This window comes from Pleurodeles waltl, chromosome 4_2 (genome assembly GCF_031143425.1).
Source record: "Pleurodeles waltl isolate 20211129_DDA chromosome 4_2, aPleWal1.hap1.20221129, whole genome shotgun sequence".
Lineage (NCBI taxonomy): Eukaryota > Metazoa > Chordata > Amphibia > Caudata > Salamandridae > Pleurodeles > Pleurodeles waltl.
This window is the reverse complement of record NC_090443.1, coordinates 606,042,839-606,065,227: the sequence shown is the minus strand read 5'-3', so window position 1 is coordinate 606,065,227 and position 22,389 is coordinate 606,042,839. Positions and strand designations below refer to the sequence as shown.

Genomic DNA, 22,389 nt, shown 5'->3' with positions numbered 1-22,389 from the left:
TAAGGCGCCCACCTGGTGCGTTGGAATGGCGTTAGCCGCCGGTAATTTTTTTGATGCAAAGCAGAGCCGGCGCTGGTTTGCATTAAAAAGTATAAATATGGGCCTTAGAGTGATGTGCTCTTTCTGTTCAGGCAATCTTGTGGGTCACACTAGGTGAGAGGGGGCCCAACTATCATAACCTCTTCCACCACTCAGTGCATCTTTAAATTCTTTCATAGCTGAAACATTTGTTTTTACAGTTGAGAGGGGTTTGTGTTATAAGGGCCTTGTTAATATTCTGATAATTATGCCTGGCCTGTAGGTGTGTAATGCTGATTTCAGTGGCTCGACAGGGACATCCTGCTGCTACCACCAGTAGTACTGCATCTTCTGGTAATGGCACCTTTAACCACCACCAGTGGTACTGCACCTTCTGCTAATGAATAAACACACTTTCTTTCTGATAAAGGTTTAATGTATTCACGGAAACTCAGCCCATAATGCTTTGCAGGCATTCGGTTTACAACACATTTGTGCCCATAACTCAGCCTGTGGTGGTCCTAGGGCAATGGACCCACCCCCTAAACATTTAGAATGCTGTGCTCTTTCTGTTCAGGCAATCTTGTGGGTCACACTAGGTGAGAGGTGGCCCAAATATCATAGCCTCTTCTACCACTCAGTGTATATTTAAATTTTCTCATAGCTGAAGCTTTTGTTTCTATAGTAGAAAGAAGTTTGTGTTATAAGGGCTTTGTTGGCATTAATATTTTGAGAGACATGTTCCACCTGCAAATATGTAATGCACTACCCTTCACTCAAAAAGATAATTGATTCCAAGGCATTACTTATTCAGTTGGCTCAACAGGGACATCTAGCCATTATTAGTGGTACCACATCTTCTGTTTTAGATTCTACAGGAACATCTAGCCACGACCAGTAGTGACGTCTACGGCACAGCACCTTTGTGTCACTGACTCCACAGTTAAATATTTAAAAGGCCTGCTAGGACAGAAAATGTGTAAAACACTATGCCCTCAAGGGGCTGATTATATGCTTACACTGCAATAATCATTATTATTATTTTTTATGTGATTATGCCCGCTAGGGGCTGAATATATGTTTATATGACTATTTTTCCTCAATATGCTATTTTTACTGTGGTGCTCTGTAGGGGCTGTTCAGACCATTACAGTCTAATGGCAATTGTATGAAGGAATGCACAAACACAGTTATTTCTGATAAAGGCTTAATGTGCTGCATGGCTAAATATTTATAAGTTCCCAAATGCAAGGGTGTCATTATGCTTTACGACACCAACAGCTCAAACTCTCGCTAAGGCGAGACCTGTTGCATTGCAAATGCTTGTTTTACTAGCATGAGAGGCATGCTTGTGATTCCACAAAACATATTGAGGACCCCAAACAGAAATGTAATATCAATTTTCCCCCTAGACATTAATGTATCTGTGCTCTCTAACAGCAACATTCATCAATGACCTAGTTGATGACATGCAAAGATACAAACAGTACATGCATAACTGGTCCTAGCAAGACCGCCATCAATTTCTGCATATGTTATGTGTCCCAGTGATCCCAGCCAGGATACACATCAGAAACCTCAGTTTGATAAATGTTCAAAGGCCCCACACAGTAGTAAACTGTATTGGCCCCATACACCAACAGGCATTAATCACCCCATAAATACTCCCCATAATGACATTAAAGATCCCACGCAATGAAGGGCATAATGATATTTCTTCGGTAGGAAGTCTACGTAATATTTTTAAGTTGTAAAGAAATTCATACCGGATACATCCAAATGCAAATCCTTATTTACAGAACAACAACATTCCATAGGTTTTGCTTCATACAGCATCTTTTATTTGAAATTTCATCAGAGAACCACAACCAACAACTGCAAAGAAAATCTTTTTTCTCAAAGTTGTGCAATTTGGCGTTCTTCATGTATAATGAGATTTTGATGAGATATAAATCTTCATAAGATGAATTTTCAGTGCCCAATTTTTCTTTTAAAAACAGCATAAAGCTCTTCCCCTCTTCCTGTTTTACTCCATTTCTTTCACTTTTTTGCTTCTGTCGAATGGCACACCTCCAGCTACCTTGCAGATGGTCTGCAATTAATGCATCAGCCGTTAATAAGCTGTGAAAGAGGTGCTTGTCTGTGACTGGGAGGGAGGACCTGCAGCATAGGAGATTAGTCCTGCACAATGCGTCTTCAGGGACATGGCCGCCTTTACATATGTTAATAAGGAATGTGGAGACCTGTGGATAAAAAACTATGAATATGTGGAAGCAAACCACGTTTGGAGCACAGGCTTCTAATATGGCCTTTGTTTATTTCTTCCAATAAATCTAAAGTGCGCACACATCACCAAATCAGGGGACAGAGCCACTGAGAAGAGTATTATTTGCCCAAAATCAAACAATTTTGTCTAGTTTAATACCCAAGATTGTTCAGCATGACTGCTTGTTCCTAATCCTATTACTTTACTTCTGCATTTGATTTTGATGAATATTCCATAGGAGTGAGCCCTCATCCTCCAAGGTAATATCCCATTCAGGTGATTATAAATACTCCCAATCTTGTACAAAAAGGTGGGGATAGATGAATAACTTCAAATGTTGAATTCCAAAGAGCATTTAGCCAACTGGAGAGGTCAGGATTAAAAAAACATGTTTCCTTGTTAAACAACATCTGGGGGGGGGGGGGCAGTGGTTCTGATAGAAAGAACAAGAGCCTACCTTCCCAGAAAATGGCAATGTATTGTGGGCCCTGCCAAGATTTGAAATTAATTGTTCCAGGATATTTAGGTAAAGTGATAATGTCAGGATTAGATGTCAGGTTTAGTGTTGGTGTCTGCCCACTATATTGAATTGGTCACCTTCTTATGTCCTATCAAGATGTTTTATTTTATAGCACATTGTTGGAAAATGGCCCTCTCTGCAGGGTCACCCCAAACATTTTGCCTTCCTCCTCCTCTTTTTCTCACCTCGTTTTTGCTGGCTTTCCCGACACTGTGTATTTTACCACTGCTAACCTGTGCTAAAGTGCTTGTGCTCTCTTCCCTAAAACATGGTAAGATTGGTTCACACACAAGTGGTACATTTAATTTACTTATAAGTCCCTAGGAAAGTGAACTACTTGTGCCCGGGGCCTGTAGATTAAACACTCACTCACTGTGGCACCCACTCCAATAGCCCTCTAACCATGACTCAGGCCTGCCATTGCAGAGCCTGTATGTGCAGTTTTACTGTTCGACTTGGCATCTAAAGCCCCTTGCCAAGCCTTAAACTCCCCTTTTATTAAACATATGTCACCCCCCAGGTACGCTCTAGGTAGCTTTTAGGGCAGTATGTAAAAGACAGGGCATGTACTTTTAAGTTTTACATGTCCTGGTAGTGAAAAACTCCCAAATTCGTATTTCACTACTGTGAGGCCTAACCCTCTCATAAGATATAATTGAAAATTCCTTATTACACTTTTAAGCTGTAGTTCCTGACTGAGAAGGAGTGGCTAGGTCATGTTTAATATCACGGGAATGGTTATGATTTTTACTGGTAAAGGGTAAAGTTAGATTTAAGAATACTATTTTAGAAATTCCACTTTTAGAAAGTGGGCAGTTTTCTGCTCTTACAGCTCTGTGTGCCCGCAGCCTGTCCCCAAAACATGTCTGGAATGGGTGACAGCTACACTTAGTGCATTCTGTCTAGACAGCAACATACTCAGGAAGTGTAGGTGTGTCTGGGCATTCATCTGCATTCTGGTGGCTCTTCCTGGGCAGGAAGGGAGGGGAGAGCTGACACGCCTGAATAGGCAGTGCCTGTCACCACTCAAAGGGCTGATTACCCCCTACTGATAGTCTGTAGCCAGGGCTGGGAAGAAAGGACCTCAGTAGACTTCAAAGACCCTTCTCTGAAGTTTACCCCACTTCAAAGGCACAACTGGGTATAAGAACTGGGTCTCTTACCCCACCAAATCAGTACACTTCTGGACCTGCGAAGACTGCCAGGAAGAAGGACTGCTGTGCTGGTTAAAGGACTGCTACTCTGATGGATCCCTGCCTAGCTGGTCTCTTGCCTTGCTGATCTGCCCTGCTGCCTGCTGTTCCCCTGCCTGGGTGAGAAAGACTGCACTTGCATCACATGAACCCAGAGTGACTTCAAGGGCTTACTGTCTTGCCTCCTGTTTTCTGAAGTCTCAGGGATACAAAAGACTTCCAACAATCCTGCTAGAGCCTGTGGACATATTGCCTTCACCGTTGACACCCCACTACCATATCACTGCTGATGTGAGGATCTAGGACACTGCACCGCCAATGACAGTGTCACTGCTGCAAAAATTAGAGAGCCGCATTGCAGACTGCGTGACGCATCGTCCCCTCTGCATGGCCTGGAATTGATGCATCGCCTTCATCCTCCGGATCAACGGCAACATATTTCTTCACTGTTTTCTTCACCACAAGCCTTCATCCTCCGGATCAACGGCAACATGTTTCTTCACTGTTTTCTTCAGCGCAAGCCCTGATCCTATGCATCAACATCCTTGCGCCACTCAGAACTGAAGCATCTCAGGGACCAAGGTGCTCTTGCTCAGCCGGCCCTTCGTGGGTCTTGTAGCCGGCCTGCGCTCTATCACGGTTTTGGACTTTGACCCTGTCTAGCATGACCAGATAGCCTTGGTTGGAGCTTTTAGCTTCTAAGCACTACAGTTTCATTTATTCCTTAAAAATTTATATTTTGACTTCCACTTATTGAATGAATTTTTGTTTTTTTGGTCTTGCTTTGTTCATTAAATTAAGCTCTATTTTTCCAACCTGGTATGGATTATTTTTGTGTAGTGTTTTCACTGTTTTACTCTTTGAAGTGTTGCACAAATACTTTCCACATTGCCTCTTAAGTTAAGCCTGACTGTTCTGTGTCAAGTCATCAGAGGGTGAGCAGAGGTTAGCTTCTAGGGTGTATCTGACTTACCCTGACTAGGATTGCGGTTCCTGCTTGGAAAGGGTGCATAACACTGCCAAACAGAAAGCCCAATTTCCAACACACATACAATCTGAATTCTACCTATTTCCTGGTCAAACGTCTAAAAAAATTAAAGAGAGGGGACTATACAACGTAGGCAGTATGCAAGTGACATCATGGCAAATGACATCACAGAGGCATGACAACCCATAACTCACAGGTAGTGACATTACAAGAAGTGACATCAGAGCTTAAGACCTCACAGGTGTGTTTAGCAGGTCTATCATGAGTACATTTAAGCACCTTATAATATTTAACAAATTTGATTTTGTGTTGGGGTTGTGCCAAAAAAATGACGCAACCCCGGACGCAATATCATTCTAGATTTATTTTTTTAAACTCTGCCACAAAGAAGTTTGCAACAAGGAGAAATGTGGCACTAAATCTGTTCTGCTTAATTGGTTGCAAAATTTAAAATATCTAATGGGATAAGGCACCTGTTGCAGAGATCTTTGTGTGACCGGTAAATCTACTAATAATGGTATGGTAACTCTGTGCATTAACATATTTGCTGAAGAGATATGTGTTTTGTCTAGTCCCAGTTTTGAATCAAAGTAGCTTAGATTAATACGTCTCTTTCAAAATACCACATTTAATGCACAGAAAGCAGACTTATTTTATGTAGATGAGTAAGTGGGTTACTTCTTTTAAGACAGAGATACTTTTGTTACTTGCAGTTCATAAACTGTAACCATTGGAATATAGCAGGATGTGCTATGAAGGACATGTGACTAATACCTTGTAACCCTCACTGTGTTCTGTAACAAGCTGTGTGCTTTTGTTTCCCTTCCATTGCTTTGCATGGAGCTGAGAGGCTTCAGATAGAGCCTAGCCAAGAAACTTGAACAAAAGGAGGCCTTGATAGCCCATTTTTTTGCCCCTTCTGGAACTTAAAGTAACAAAGCCCCCTTGCTTCATGCATGTTGCTTCTGCTGAGACCAAAAACGGACAAAGTGCAGACGCTGCTGAATGTGTCCTGGTGTCTGAAAAATACTACCCACAAATAGTGGGGTGGCGTAGGTCTCAAAGTGAGATGTTTTGTCAACTTCTGATGAGCAAAACCATTTGTCGCCATACGTCTCGAGAATGTTGCTCTAGTCGATCAACCAGAATATTTTCTTCATGGAAGAAGTGGTCTCACACACTAATAGTGTCATGCTTGATCCAAGACCATCTCTCCCCACCCTGGTAGGACAGTGCCACCAGGGCAGACTCAACCTCTTGGTAAAACCTATACCAGAGGGATTTCTTATATAAACAGACTGCTACATATAATAAGGGATCCAGATCCAAGTTAAACATACCTCCTGGACTACCGGTGCTTTTCACCTTAATTGGTGGTGCCCAGGGATATGGTTAAAAACACTCTAGGACAGTAATCAGGCCCTAATTACCCTAACTGTCTATTCCCGCAAACATTTTATGGCCAATCCATGAGACTAAAGCGGTCTGGGGCTTTCCTCAGGGCTGAGGATCGATATAATCCAAACCCAAGGTACAATATCCAAGGGACTAAAAAACCCTCAGGACCTACCTGGGTGGGAATCAAAAGATGAAAGTACCTAGACACCAGATAAAAGGACACAGAAAACAGATAAGATTTGTCATGAATCCTAGCTACTATTGGAGAGAGTTAAAAACTGACTTTTTAATATAGTCTCACATTATACATGTGAACATTCACAAGTTATTAGCACTGCAAACTGGTGTCGTACTGGTGATTGAAAACAATAGCATTCTCATTAACTTCTTATTATTGGATGTCTCTACATCTCTTAGAGAACCTTAAAAGAATCTATTTAATATATACATCCTAGCTTGCTATGAGAAGAGTAAACCCCTTACCCACTCTTTGGGGGGTAACAAGCTTCCAGTCTATAACAAAGGTGATGTCCTTTTTAGTCACACACTAGGGAAAACATTGAATTTGAAAAACTAGGCATAGTAGGTTTCCGGTTTATATCAGTAACAAGACTTTGGATAACAAACTAGCTATGTGACTGATTCAAAGGTGCCTAATAGGGGAGCTTCGATCCGCATTCTCCTGTTGTCACCAATATCCCCCTTTTTTGCTAATAGTAGCGCCCACTGTATACTTAACTTGAAGCAATGCGAAATAGATAAGAATCCCATCGGGATTAAAAACATAGGGAATTATCTGTTTAGAAGAAGTCACACTCTAACATCTTCAGCACGACTTAATATTAGGTCCCAAGAGAACTCTCTCGGACCATATGACGAACCCGTTGACACCACACTCCTACTGTACTCACTTCGTCAAAAGGCTCATCATGTGATATCACCTAGAAAACATTGCTGCCAGCCGCTTGTCCACTATCCATACTGTCGGAAAGCATATTTCAAGACTCCCTGCAGGAGCGGGAAAAATGATGTCTAGGCCGGGCAGCCACTTATCCGGCTGCACATCATAATTTGCACAGTTGTGCCAACTGGTGTGTGCAGATAACAGATGACGCGTTCTCTTTCCTCCCCAACCAAAGGAGGGAGGAAAGATTAGTTAGCGGAAGCGCCTCGGCCAGGCAATCTTCATATATTCAAGTCCCCTGTTAGTCAGGGAGTGTATCGCTGGACAACGCCCGTGTGGCGGCACCAGTTTGAAGCCGGACTACCTCCGTACGCAAGGCATGATGGAAGTTGTAGTCCAGGCTGCTCAGTCCCCCAATTAAATCACACAGTGCTTCGTAATGTGCTGACTGCCGTTCAAAGGACTGTGTGGAATAATTTGAGGTAGTCCGAAGGATATTTCCAGGGGTCTTTATGATTGTTAATTGAATCACACGATCCACCTGCAAGTACCTCGCTCTTTGAGCTCTAAGAGGTGCATTTGGTGGAGATAGAGGGAGGTGGGTGGGTTTTACATTAAAGATCCTACACCCTTTATTAACTTCTAATCCTTTTGTAATAATGGCCATAGCACCTCATTGTTAAGGCCATTCACATTGGTTTGAAGCTTCCATACCCATTGTTGCTCGCACCACAGCAACTTTTGGCTCATATTCTGTTTTGACTCTGTGAATCTCTCTACCACGTACCACTCAATATCATCAGCGGCGTGGTTCATTTTGATGTAATGATTCGTGAGTCTTGCTCAGTCGTGTTTCCAGCATATCATGCTTCTATGTTCGCAGACATGTGTTCCTACTTGCCTGGTGGTCATGCCTATATATTTTAGGTTACACAGCTACTTTATCATATAGATTACATTTTTACTATTGCAATTGGAGAAATTGTTCAGCAACCATGGGGTCTTGAGACTGAGGTCCAACTTTGATATCTTTTTAGTGCAAGGACAAACACTGCAGTTCCCACAGGGTGCATGACGTGCCAGTGGGGATAGGTTCCAGAAAGTTTGTTGACCTGTGGTAGGTTTAGTTTTTCTTGGTCATGTGCAGACCACTATGGCGGTCATTCTGACCGCGGCGGTCGCCGCCCGCCAGACGGTTCCCACCGAAAGACCGCTCCGCGGTCAAAAGACCGCAGCGGCCATTCCGGCTTTCCCGCTGGGCCGGCGGGCGACCGCCAGAAGACAGCCGGCCGGCCCAGCGGGAAAGCCCCTTCAACAATGATGCCGGCTCCGAATGGAGCCGGCGGAGTTGAAGGGGTGCGACGGGTGCAGTGGCACCCCTCGCAATTTTCAGTGTCTGCAAAGCAGACACTGAAAATCTTTATGGGGCCCTGTTAGGGGGCCCCTGCACTGCCCATGCCAGTGGCATGGGCAGTGCAGGAGCCCCCAGGGGCCCCACGGCACCCGTTCCCGCCATCCTGGTTCTGGCGGTGGACACCGCCAGAAACAGGCTGGCGGGAAGGGGGTCGGAATCCCCATGGCGGTGCTGCAAGCAGCGCCGCCATGGCGGATTCCCTGGGCCAGGGGAAAACCGGCGGGAAACCGCTGGATCCCCTTTTCTGACCGTGGCTGTCAGAATAGCCCAGGAAGCACCGCCAGCCTGTTGGCGGTGCTTCCGCCGCCCTCCGCCATGGCGGTCATGGACCGCCAGGGTCAGAATGACCCCCTATGTCTCTTATGCTCCTGGCTTTTTTATAGGCATGCATGGGTTGCTCAAAAGGAAGGCCTCCTGAGACTAGGACCCTCCACTTCTTATTGTTAATTTTTTGTAAGTGATTTGATAAGGGACTATAGGGGTAATTATGACCCCGGCGGAGAGCGTAAATGTGGCAGTAATACCGCCAACAGGCTGGCGGTACATACTGCCACATTATGAGAATGGGGGGTTGGCTGAAGCCTATCTGCCACTTCTCCATCCATACCGCCATGGGAGTATCAGCCGCCGGGCCGGAGATATCAATTTCCAGCCCGGCACAGTACCGCTGGTGGCACTATGAGCCTGCCTCCAAACATGGTTTTCGTGGTGTTAGCAATGCCACGAAAACCATGGCGGTAGGCCCTACCGGTGACAGGGAACTCCTTCCCTGTCACCGGTAGATGGCTCCCCCACCCCACCAACACACACCTGACGCCCCCCTCCATTCAAAGCCCCAACCCCACACACACACTAACCTCCTCACCCTGACAGTCACATACACCACCCCTACCCCTGATCCAAACACACCCCCGTCCCCTCCAATCCAAACACACATACCTCCCACCCGCCATACATGCACACACCCACAGACATGCACCATGCATACACCCAATCACTCACACTGGCATACGCACATTCACATACACTGGCATACACACATACTTTCAGACATGTTCGCACACATTCTTACACACAATCACACTGACATGCAGACAGGCACCCACTTCACCATTCTTACACGCTTTAACTCATGCATACAACACAACACACACAGACGCATTCACACACTCACTCACACATTCATGCACAAACTCACACACACACCCTGCCACCCCCCACCCTGCCACCCCCGCTCCCCTGTCGGAAGCCTGACTTACCTTTAGCAAGGACGTCTTCCGGCAGAGAATGGGAAGGAGCGCTGCTACCGCCAGCAACGCCCCGCCAGCAGAACACCGCCAGACCGTATCACAGGTCATGATACGGCTGGCAGCATTCTAATGGCATGGGGTGCTGGTGGTAGCAGCGCCACCTTACTACAATCCGCAAGCATGAACACTGTTGGATTTCCGCCCTTCTTGTGGCGGAAGTCCGGCAGTGCTCATATTATGGCAGACGGATGATAACCGCGGTGGCGGTATTTTGGTGGCCGTCACCGCTGCAGTAGGTGGTTTTTACCGCCAAAGTCAAAATGACCACCTTTATGTTAAAACGCAGATCAACTTCTCTGTTGTGGGTTTTTTGTAAGATTATAGTAGCTGCTCCCTATTATTGTTCAAAGCTCTTTGGTATGCTTGTTTGATCAAGTGTGATGGATAGTGTTTCGCTTGTAATTTCTGTGTTAATTTTGCAGTATGTTTATCATACTTTTGTCTGTCAGTGCAGTTCCTTCTTAGCCCTTGGAATTGGCACACTGGTAGATTCTCTCTCAAAGAGTAGGGATGAAAGCTGTCAGACCTAAGTAGGTTGTTCCTGTCTGTTGATTTGTTTTATACCTCTGCTACTAGCCGGCCTTTCTTGGCTTCTATTAGTAAATCCAGAAAGGGCAGTTATTTTCTGCCGATGTTGATGGTGAATCTTAAATGGGGATTGAGGGCATTCAACCATTCTGCAAACTCCAGTGCTTCACTTCTGGAGCCTTTCCAGATCAGAAGGACATCATCAATGTATCGTTTCCATAATCTGATGTTTTCCAAAAGTAGATTGGAGGATTGTAAGACATCTTCTATTTCAAAGGCATGGACATAGAGACGTGCTAAACTAGGGGAAAAGGTATTTCCCATGGATGTCCCGTGTACCTGGAATAAGTATTCTCATCCAAACTCAAAGCAGATACGAGTTAAGGGCAGATGTGCTAAATCTAGGAGAAATTCAGGGGGTATCCTAGGATTCCCAGGGTACTTGACTGAGTATCTCTTCAATTACTTCAAGGGTTGTTTCCTGGGGAATGTTGGTGTATAATGATTCAACATTTAGGCTAATCAAAAGTGCATTCTCCTCATTAAACTCATATTCTCCAGAAGTTTAGAACATCCTTAGTATCCTGTAACTAGGTGAGTATCTTCTTTACTAATGGTTGAATAATCTGTCACAAAACTGTGATAGAGGTTCCAACACTGAACCAATTCCTGAGACTATAGGTCTTCCAGGAGGGAAGGGTTTTTGCCTATTATGTATTTTAGGAAGTATGTAAAAATAGGGCATTTTGGATGCGGTCTGTAATAAAAAAAAAAACGACCTCTTGTTTTATGATCCATCCATCCATGCTCTGGCCCTTGTTAACCACAAAGCTTATTTCTTCCTTAATGTCAGGGGTGGGATCCCTGTTTAGACGTTTATAATTGTGGGTATCATTTAGGAACCGCAAACATTCATCATGATACATTTGTACAGACGTTATTACGATTGCTCCTCCTTTATCTGCAGATTTTATCACAATGTCCCTATCAGCAGAAAATCTACAGAGTGCTCGCATCTCTGTGTTACTTATATTGTGAAAAACACCTAGTAGTGCATCTTTATGTTTGTCAATCTCATAGTTGACAGCTTTTTTGAAGGCAAGCACTTCTGGTGGCACAGTGCTTGTGGGTGGTGTGAAGGTCGAGGTCGAAGTTTATAATCTGATTTTTCGTAAGAAGCCAGCCACTTCCACCTTCAACTACAAAATATAGTTTCTCGGGATGGGTACAAATACATATAATTCCCTATGTTTTTAATCACAGTGGGATGGTTTATCTATTTCACATTGCTTCAAGTTAAGTATACAGTGGGAAGCAACAAAGGGGGACATTGGTGACAACAGGAGAACCCGGATCGAGGCTCTCTTATTAGGCACCATTGATTCAGTCACATAGTTAGTTTGTTAACCCAAGCCTTGTTACTGACATAAACCGGACGCCTAGTAGGTCTAGTTTTTCAAATTCTATTTTTTTCCCTAGTGTGTGATTTAAAAGGACATTGCCTTTGCTCCAGACTGGAAGCAGTTTAGCCCCAAACAGAGGGTAGGTTACTCTTCCATTAGCAAGCTAGGATGTATATATTACATAGATTCTTCTAATGTTCTCTAAGAGATGTAGAGACATCCAATATTAGTGTCTTCAGTCACTAGTAAAACACCAGTTTGCAGTGCTCATCACTTGTGCATGTTCACGTGTGTAGTGTAAGACTATAATAGAAAGTCCATTGTTCACTATCTCCAATAGCAGATACGGTTCATGACAAATCTTTTCAGTTTTCTGTGTTCCTTTATCTGGTGTTTAGGTACTTCCATCTTTTGATTCTCACTCAGGTAGATCCTGATGGGTTGTTTGTCCCTTGGATATTGTTCCTTGGGTTTAGATTATAGGGATCCTCAGCCCTGACGAAAGCCCTAGATTGCTTTAGGCTCATGAAGTGGGCAGAAACATGTTGGCGAGAATAGACAGCTAGGGTAATTAGGCTTCGATTACCATGCTAGAGTGTTTTTAGTCATATCCTTGGACACCATAAAGGTGAGCAACACCGGTAGTCCAGGAGGTATTTTTACGTAGATCTAGATCCCTGACTATATCCAGTATTGTTTTATATAAGAACTCCCTCTGGTCTAGGCTTTACCAAGATGTTGAGTCCGACATGGTGACACTGTCCTACCAGGGTGGGGAGAGGTGGGCAAGGATGAAGCATGACACTATTAGTGTGTGAGACCACTTCTTCTATTAAGAACATATTCTGGTTGATAGACTAGAGCAGCATTCACGAGACGTATGGCAACAAATGGTTTAGCTCATCAGAAGATGACAAAATGTCACACTTTGAGACTTCTTGGCAGGGTGGACAGTGTCCACTCTGTGAAAAGGTTGAGTATGCACTGTCACCCGCCTGTACCCTTGACTTGTGCACTGCCTATGTCCAAGGCCCTCCTTCCATCCCCCACATTTTCATATAATGGGTAAAAGGCAAACGTAGGTGGTTACTGGGTAGCATAGGCGTGGATACTGTTGTTTACCATATGTTAGAAAGGGGGTTTCTGGTTGGCTAGGGTATGCACTAAGCCCGGCAGACCCCCCCACTCTAGTCAGGGCAAGGGAGTTTCACGTCCAAGATAACCCCTGCTCACCTCCTTGGTAGCTTGGCACGAGCAGTCAGGCCTAACCCGGAGGCAATGTGTAAAGCGTTTGCACAACACATGTGACGCAAGATATACACCACAAAGTAAACACAACACTGAGCTATGTAAAAATAAACTGTATTGCACAAAACATAATTAGACCAAACATTACACGTCAGTAATACCTTGCTACCTTAGCAGTTGTCAGAACGTTACACAAGTTAGTAATACTCTGCAGGAATAAGCAGTTGTCACATTAGATCACGTAAGTACTCAGGATTCTGCAACATAAGCAGTAGTCAGGAATCACAGTAAATTCATAAAGGCATTTGTCATAGAAAATATCATAAAGGCCTTTAACCGCTTGGGTGCCCCGGACGAGGTGGTCTCGTCCTTGGCACCGGTTGCCCGTGCCGAGGACGAGACCACCTCGTCCGGCTATGGGCCCCTGGGGGAGCGCTAGCGCTCCCCCAGATGGCCGTGCACCCCCCTCCCCTGGGCAGAGATGGAAGGGGAATCGCTTCCTCTTTCACCCCGCGGTGTCTGATGACATCAGCGACCTCATCAGAGGCCTTCCCCCCGGCGCTGGAAGCTCAGCTCCGACCGAAGAAGAAATGCAAAAGCATTTCTCCTCCGATCACGTGGAGGGGGCAGAGAGGCATGAAAGGAGTGGAAAGGCCTTTCCTCTCCTTTCATGTCTCTCTGAGCATTTCTGCTGCCTGATCGCGATGCAAGGGTTGCTCCCGGGGGAGGGGGGGGATTATTATTAGGCCATTTCTGCCCCCAGGGGGCAGAAATTCACTAGGAACAATTTTTTGTTTTGTTTGGGGAGCGACCCCTTGGGCAGGGGTCGCGCCCGGGGGGGGGAATTATTATTAGGCCATTTCCGCCCCCAGGGAGGGCAGAAACCACAAGACACCAGGGATTTTTTTTATTTTTTTTTTATACTAACTCATAAGGGGAGCGGCCCCTTTGGCAAGGGCCAATCCCCAGGGGAGGCAAAATATTTGTAGGCCTTTTCTGCCCCCCTGGAGGCAGATCGGCCTAATATAATTAGGCAGATCTGCCCCCAGGGTGGCAGAAACCTTTAGACACCAGGGATATATATATTTTTTTAATTTATGTTTTTATGTATGGGTAGCGACCCCTTAGACAAGGGTCGCTCCCCTGGGGGCAAACTGTATTTAGGCCATTTCTGCCCCCCTTAGGGGCAGATCGGCCTACTTTTGTTAAGGGGCAGAAACCTCTAGACACAATGGATTGGGGTGTGTGTGTGTATGTGTGTGTTTTGTTTTGGGGGGGCAGCCCCTTGGGCAAGGGTCGCTCCCCATGGGGGCACATTACTGTTGGCCATAACTGCCCACCTTGGGGGCAGATTGGCCTATTTTTGGAATGCCCATCTGCCCCCAAGGGAGGCAGAAAGCCCACCAGAGACCAGGGAAGATTTTTTTTCAAAATAAGAGATTGGGGTTATGGCCATACCCCGACCCAAAATAAATGGGGCCAAAGTTGTTCTGCCCACCAGTGGGCAGATTGGGCAATTACCCCCGATCCACACCCCCGGGGGACAGAAAGTCTACTAGATGCCAGGGAATAAAAACAACAAAAATAAAATAGTGGGGCGGTGGCTACCAACCAGTATGGGCCTGGTTATGCCCCCACCCGAACTGAAGTGGCTAACAGTCATTCAGCTCTCCCCCGCACACTAAAACATCTTATCCCATGGCAAGCAAGAGGACATTTTATTTTTTTGGCTTTTGTTTTACATTTGGGCCATGAGAGCTTGGTAACTCTCAAAATCGTCCCACTTGGAATGGTGAGGGCTGCACTTTTCTTTTATTTTGGGACGCTGCCATGTAGAAAAAATCCACAAGACCTAGACACATCTGAAAACTAAACATCTAGTCGATTCCAGGGTGGTGTGCTTCACATGCACCTGCACCATTTCCTTACCCATAATGCCCTGCACACCTGCAACTTTGCTGGAAAGCACACATTTTTCCCACATTTTTGTGATGAAACCTTCCGGAATCTGCAGGAATCCACAAAATTCCTACCTCCCAGCATTGTCTCATCTATACCGATATAATTTCTGCTGCACTTGTCAGCCTAAAAATTTTTTTTTTCAAACTGCCCTTTTGGACCTACTTTGGTTCCGCCTCAATTTTGATGTGTTTTTGGCTCTTCCCTGTCACAAACACTTGGCCCACCTACACAAGTGAGGTATTATTTTTACCGGGAGACTAAGGGGAACGTTGGGTGGTAGGAAATTTGTCCCAGTGCAGTGATCCCACACAGAAATGTGGGGAACATGTGATTTTTTAGCTAAATTTGAGGTTTGCTGAGGATTCTGGGTAAGAAAACATTGGGGGATCCACGCAAGTCACACCTCCCTTGAGTCCCTCAGGTGTCTTGTTTTCAGAAATGTCTGGGTTTGGTAGGTTTCCCTAGATGGCTGCTGAGCCCAGAACCAAAAACGCAGGTGCCCCTCCCCCCACAAAAACAGGTAGTTTTCTATTTGATAATTTTGGTGTGTCCAGATAGTGTTTAGGGGCATCTACTGTTGCGAGCACAAGGCCTACCCACACAAGTGAGGTACTATTTTTATTGGGAGACTTGGGGGAACACTGGGTGGAAGGAAATTTGTGGCTCCTCTCCGATTCCAGACCTTTCTGTCACCTAAATGTGAGAAAAAAAAGTGTTTTTTAACCAAATTTTGAGGTTTGCAAAGGATTCTGGGTAACAGAACCTGATGAGAGCCCCGCAAGTCACACCATCTTTGATTTCCCTAGGTCTCTAGTTTTCAAAACTGCACAGGTTTGGTAGGTTTCCCTAGGTGCCGGCTGAGCTAGAGGCCAAAATCCACAGGTTAGACACTTTGCAAAAAACACCTCTGTTTTCTTTGAGAAAATGTGATGTACCCAGATAGTGTTTTGGGGCATTTCCTGTCGTGGGCACTAGGCCTACCCTCACAGGTGAGGTATCATTTTTATAGGGAGACTTATGGGAACGCTAGGTGGAAGGAAATTTGTGGCTCCTCTCAGATTCCAGAACATTCTGTCACCGAAATGTGAGGAAAAAGTGTTTTTTTAGCCACATTTTGAGGTTTGCAAAGGATTCTGGGTAACAGAACCTGGTGGGAGCTTCACAAGTCACCCAGTCTTGGATTCCCCTAGGTCTCTAGTTTTCAGAAATGCACAGGTTTGGGAGGTTTCCCTAGATGCCGGCTGAGCTAGAGGCCAAAATCTACAGGTAGGTACTTTGCAAAAAACACCTCTGTTTTCTTTGGGAAAATGTGATGTGTCCGCGTTGTGTTTTGGGGCAATTCCAGTTGCGGGCGCTAGGCTTACCCACATAAGTGAGGTACCATTTTTTATCGGGAGACTTGGGGGAACATAGAATAGCAAAACAAGTGTTATTGCCCCTTGTCTTTCTCTACATTTTTTCCTTCCAAATATAAGACATTGTCTAAAAAAGACATCTGTTTGAGAAATGCCCTGTAATTCACATGCTAGTATGGGCACCCCAGAATTCAGAGATGTGCAAATAACCACTGCTCCTCAACACCTTATCTTGTGCCCATTTTGGAAATACAAAGGTTTTCTTGATACCTATTTTTGACTCTTTATATTTCAACAAATGAATTGCTGTATACCCGGTATAGAATGAAAAACCACTGCAAGGTTCAGCTTCTTTATTGGCTCTGGGTACCTAGGGTTCTTGGTGAACCTACAAGGCCTATATATCCCCGCAACCAGAAGAGTCAAGCAGATGTAACGGTATATTGCTTTAAAAAAATCTGACATTGCAGGAAAAGGTTACAGAGTAATACGTAGAGAAAAATTGCTGTTTTTTTCACCTCAATTTCAATATTTTTTTTATTTCAGTTGTTATTTTCTGTAGGAAACGCTTGTAGGATCTACACAAATTATCCATTGCTGAATTCAGAATTTTGTCTACTTTTCAGAAATGTTTAGGTTTCTGGGATTCAGCATTGGTTTCACACCCATTTCTGTCACTGACTGGAAGGAGGCTGAAAGCACACAAAAACATCGTAAAAATGGAGTATCTCCCAGTAAAATGCCAAAATTGTGTTGAAGAATTGGGTTTTCTGATTCAAGTCTGCCTGTTCCTGAAAGCTGGGAAGCTGGTGATTTTAGCACTGCAAACCCTTTGTTGATGCCAATTACAGGGAAAAAAAACACAAGCCTTCTTCTGTAGGCCTTTTTTTCATTTTTTATTTTTTTTTAAATGAAATGTTCACTGTATTTTGGCTAATTGCTTGGTCTCCTTCAGGGGAACCCACCAAGTCTGGGTGCCTCTAGAATCCCTAGGATGTTGGAAAAAAAGGACGTAAATTTGGCGTGGGTAGCTTATGTGGACAAAAAGTTATGAGAGCCTAAGCGTGACCTGCCCCAAATAGCCAAAAAAAGGCCTGCCACCTGAGAGGGAAAAAGCTTGGCAGCGAAGGGGTTAAAAGGAACAGTTAGATATGCTCAAGCCAAAGTACCTGTTTCTGGTGAAAGAGACACTGCTAGTGCCAAGAATAGGAAGGTAGAGCCCCCGGCGCTCCTGTGCGCAAAACAAGGGCCACGTTCAACCCTTGAGGGAGAGGGGCAGTCGGCACCCTCTCTATTTCACCTGATGGGCCCCTCCTGGGGCCCGCGATCTCTGGGGGGGGGGGAAGGTCCACAGGCCTCCACTGGCCCTACCTCAAGGGGGGGCACTGAAAATTGCCAATGTTAAATTACAGGGCGATCGCGACCCTAAGGCAGTGGCCGGGGGAAAAGGAACTCCCATCCGCCCCCCGTGCCCTGCGTGGAATAGACAGCTGCCCGCGTCCTCGGGCAGCTGTGAGAAGGCAAATACGTTGGAGCAGGGGCCTCCGATGAGGCTTTCCCCCTGCTCTGGAGGGCGGCCGCAACCGGCACAGTGCGCGAGCCGCTCTCCTCTCTTCCTCCCGAGCTGACACCAATAACGGTGTCGGCTGGTGCCCTGGGGACACGTCTGGAAGCGCGCTTCGCCCCGAGGGCACGGCTGGAGTGCACTCACTCCTCTTTTTCTCCTTTTGGGTGCCCTGGGGGCACAGGATAGAGTGCGACACACTCCAATAATAAAATATGTACTCGGGCTGCGACGGTAATTTTGTCGTTCAAGGCGCGCTTTTAAAAAGCACACGAAGCAACACTTGTGTCTTGGGCTGCAGCAGTGATTTATTTTCTTCCAGCAAGTATGAAGGATGCGCAAGGGAGCCCAAGGAAGTGCTCCTCTAGGCGCTTTTCTGTCACCAGCAGCACTCCTCGTGGCAGGGTTCAGGGGCCACGGCACCCTGCCTCTGGGTACAGAAATGAAGACAGAGCACAGGGCTACCGAATCCAGCTACAGGCCAGCCCAAAAGTGGATGCAAGCAGTGGCAGCTCCTCCTGTGGGTCAAAGGTCAGCACAACAGCAGCAGTCCATGGTGGTCCCTGGTGAGTCATCTTAGCAGCCTTCTGTCCAGTTCCAAGAATGTTCAAAGAATGTCCAAATTGTGGGGAAACTTCCCCTGTACTTATACTCAGTTTACAGTGTCTTTGTCAAAGAGGAGGGGAGGGGGTTCCAACCAGTTACAACTGGTTCTGGGAGTGCCCCTTCTCTCCTCCAGCACAGGCTCCAAACATCAGTGGGGGGTAAATGATCCTATTGTGCGAGGCCAGGGCACAGCCTTTACAAATGCAGGTGTGCCCCTCCTCTCCCTTCTCAGCCCAGGAAGACTATACAATATGTAGATGCACCTCTGTGACACCTCCACCCTCCCTGTGTACAGGCTGACTGAAAAGTATGCACAAAGCCCCAACTGTCAGTCTGCCCAGACATGGACTAGAGTCAAGCTGCAAAAACACCAGAGTCATAAGCACAGATAAATGTACACTTTCTAGAAGTGGCATTTCTGTAATGGTAATAAAAAAATATACCCACACAAGTAAGCAGCATTTATTATCACCATCACAACCATACCAAACATGCCTACGCTACCCCTCATAAATCAGACAATACCCCTTACACATAAGGCAGGGCATTTATAATGCAATCCTATGAGAAGGCAGCACTCACAGCAGCGAAACACCAAGTTAGGCTGTTTGTCACTACTAGGACAGGCCACGCAACCTGGCACATGTCCTTCCTTCTACATACAAGGTATCCTGCCCGTAGGGCTAGCTAGGGCATACCTTAGGGGTGACTTACATGTAGTAAAAGGGGAGTTCTGGGCCTGGCAAGTAAATGTAGATGCCAGGTCCCTGTGGCAGAAAACTGCGCCCACAGGCCCTGCGCTAGCAGGCCCATGATAGGTTTGAAATGCTACTTCAGTGGGTGGCGCAAGCAGCGCTGCAGGCCCACTAGTAGCATTTAATTTACAGGCCCTGGGTATAGGGATACCACTTTACAAGGGACTAATAGGTAAATTAAATATGCCAATTAGGTATAAGCCAATCATACCAATTTTACAAGGGAGAGCACATGCACTTTAGCACTGGTTAGCAGTGAAAAGGGGCTCAGAATCATGTCAGCCAACAAAGGTCAGAAAAATAAGGAGGCAAAAAGCAAAAAGTCTGGGGAATGACCCTGTAAAAGGGCCAGGTCCAACACCATTGGTATTTCAGGTTTTGCGACTATTTCATTCCCTTGTTCAACTTGTCTCTCTAAAGGTGCCAACCGTGCGCAGTTAAGACACACTCCAGAAAGTAGTAAAGGAGTTAGAACTCAAACACAGCATGTCACCGTATTGGAAAGTTACGTTTTGTTGTATGTTTGAAAAACATCACGCACATAGACACCGTAGCTCCCTTCGTATTTTACCATCGCCAAAGGTTTCACTGAAACCTAACGTTTCGCATCGTCTTTCATTGGAAACTATTCACACGCCCTTGGTGCAGGGTACGTTAGAGGAGATGACACCATGCACTGTAAAGCACATCAAAGATGTGAACGCCCTGTAAATCCACAAGATCCAGGAACACAAAGCGACACAAAAGAGCCATTAGGGTCCTTCAGAAATAACTCACTCTCAGTACAGGATAGAAACTAGAAAGACCGGTTGTACAGGGTCCCTCGGGAGGACAAAACAATTAGAACAGAAATTACAAATGATCAAAGCAATTATTAATTTATCTTCTAAAATAATTGGTTGAAGAACAGAAATCCAGGCTCCCAAATGCATTCATTTGTTCACATCTTCAATAATACCAAATGGATTAAAATACGCTAAAGTTAAGTACCAGACTACATCATGTGGCCAGACACACAATTATACATTTTGGGGCTTTCATTTACCATTCCAATGCACTGTGGTATTTGTAGTGTTGATTCATTTCAGCTAAATTAATGGAACCAAACCTACTGAAAGCAATTAATAGTGAAAGGTAGGCATAGGACCGTAACCGATTTAAAATCGTCGGAGAACATTAAATGAAATGGTGCCCCCAAACTATCAAAGAGTTTTGCTGTGGTTAGATCAATAGAAAAGCACGTGCGGGTGAGTTTTTATCTGATAACACAACTTCCGAAATCCTGCGAAGCTAACACCTTAACTGTGATAAAGTGTAATTTACACTCAATTCACATCGAATGAGTGAGGGCGTGCTTCAGAATGCAGTTTCGGGGCCCTTAAACTATTATTTAAGAGGTTTTTTTTTTTTAGCTATGGAGAAATTAATGTGCCGACTATACATTGCAAACGTGATTGATGTGTTACGAAACAATAGTGAAACAGTGCAAGTAAAAGATGCAAACCCCCTACTAGAAGTTGTATATTGCACCTATTGTAAGATAAAGTTCCTGGAGAATATCCATCCAGCTCGTATCTGCATTGTTGCGCACTTACCTTGCGGTCCCGCTCCACGAGCCCTTGCTGTCTGCTGCAGGAAATGTTCTGAGCGTAGAGAAAAAAAAACTGAATCATGTTTTTCTCCAGGTGAACTTCCTGAGGCCACGTGACAACCTCTCGTTAGCGGAGCACGATCTCCCTGGAGAAAACACCTTTTCTTTCCTGCAAACCTAATTGTGCATCTTTCGACGAGTACTCAAAGCTTTCCAAGAAAACTCCACCCATAACTGTTAATTCAGTGCACGAAGTGCTATTAAAATAGCCCCCTCAGCGAAACTGTAAGAAGACAATTGTCTTTCAGTGAAAGAACCAAATAAAACATTGGGTAGAAAGGCAAAATATTAAAAAAAAAACGACTAATGTTGTTAATCAGGTAATGTACTTATCTAGTCAAATGAAACGTGCACTCTAGGCAATTTCCTGTAGGAAACTTGTCAACAGGTGACCTAATTTCTGAGTGCAGAGATGAGTGCTGCCGGTCACCATCTACCCGATCGTATCACGTTCTCCTTTTCATATATTGTTCCCTGGCTTGTACACGAGGAGAGCAATGGTAAGCAATACAAATTCGCCACAAACATAGATCAGTATAGTTGCTGTACTATACTAGCTTGTAAGGCGCGGGGGGGGCGGGGGGGGGGGGGTATGCGAGTGAGAGATGGACACAGAAGGAACAGGGTGAAGGAGCCAGGTAGGTAATGCCACGGTAGATCCTACGGAGGGACAGTAGGTTTAGAGGGAGGTCTAGAAAAAGGAAAACCTTTTAGTAGTCTAGCTACCAAAGCAAGGTATCTGTCAGAGTCCCCAAGTGTCCCTAAACTTGTTAATTGCTGCCCATCGAGCCCTTAATGTCGTTACAGTCAACTGCTTCAGAAAGCCATCTAGAAGGATTGTTAAATAGAGAGTATCTCACCCTCCACCGGAGTTAAAGACCTAGAAGAACATCCTTCTTTGAAATTAATCCAATGCCATGAGCAGGATTTTAGAATAGAGGGGCATCTAGAACACAGACTGATTTCTGCTAAAAGCTCTGGTGCCCTTCTCCTTTGGAGTCCACTCCCTCCATTTCCCAACTGACATGGCCAAATTGTGTACAGTTAGGCAACCCACTGCTCTAAGAGGATGGTGTCACGATCTCTCCTGCCCCCATTCCAGGCAGCAGTTGTGCTTAGTCCATATTGAGCACATGCACTTGACACAACATCATTCCATCATCCTCCTGGATAACAGGTGGATTCTAGTGTTTATATACCATTGCAGTATTTATGTTTTGTGGGCCGTTTATTCCTCTTCTGTTGCCAACATTTAACATTAATGACTTACATCCACACTGCATCAGCCTGTAACCGGTTTCTTGCT

At 45.2% G+C, this 22,389-nt stretch overlaps 1 protein-coding gene across 1 annotated transcript in view; it reads right to left on the bottom strand.

Moving 5' to 3' along the window:
- Positions 1-21,144, bottom strand: part of LOC138293125 (putative ferric-chelate reductase 1) — a 99,597-nt gene extending 78,453 nt beyond the window's left edge. Inside the window, exon 1 of the mRNA XM_069232151.1 lies at positions 21,028-21,144. Coding sequence (XP_069088252.1) covers positions 21,028-21,105 — 78 coding nt within the window. The 5' untranslated portion in view covers positions 21,106-21,144. The remainder of the gene's footprint in view (positions 1-21,027) is intronic.
- Positions 21,145-22,389: the final 1,245 nt, after the last annotated feature.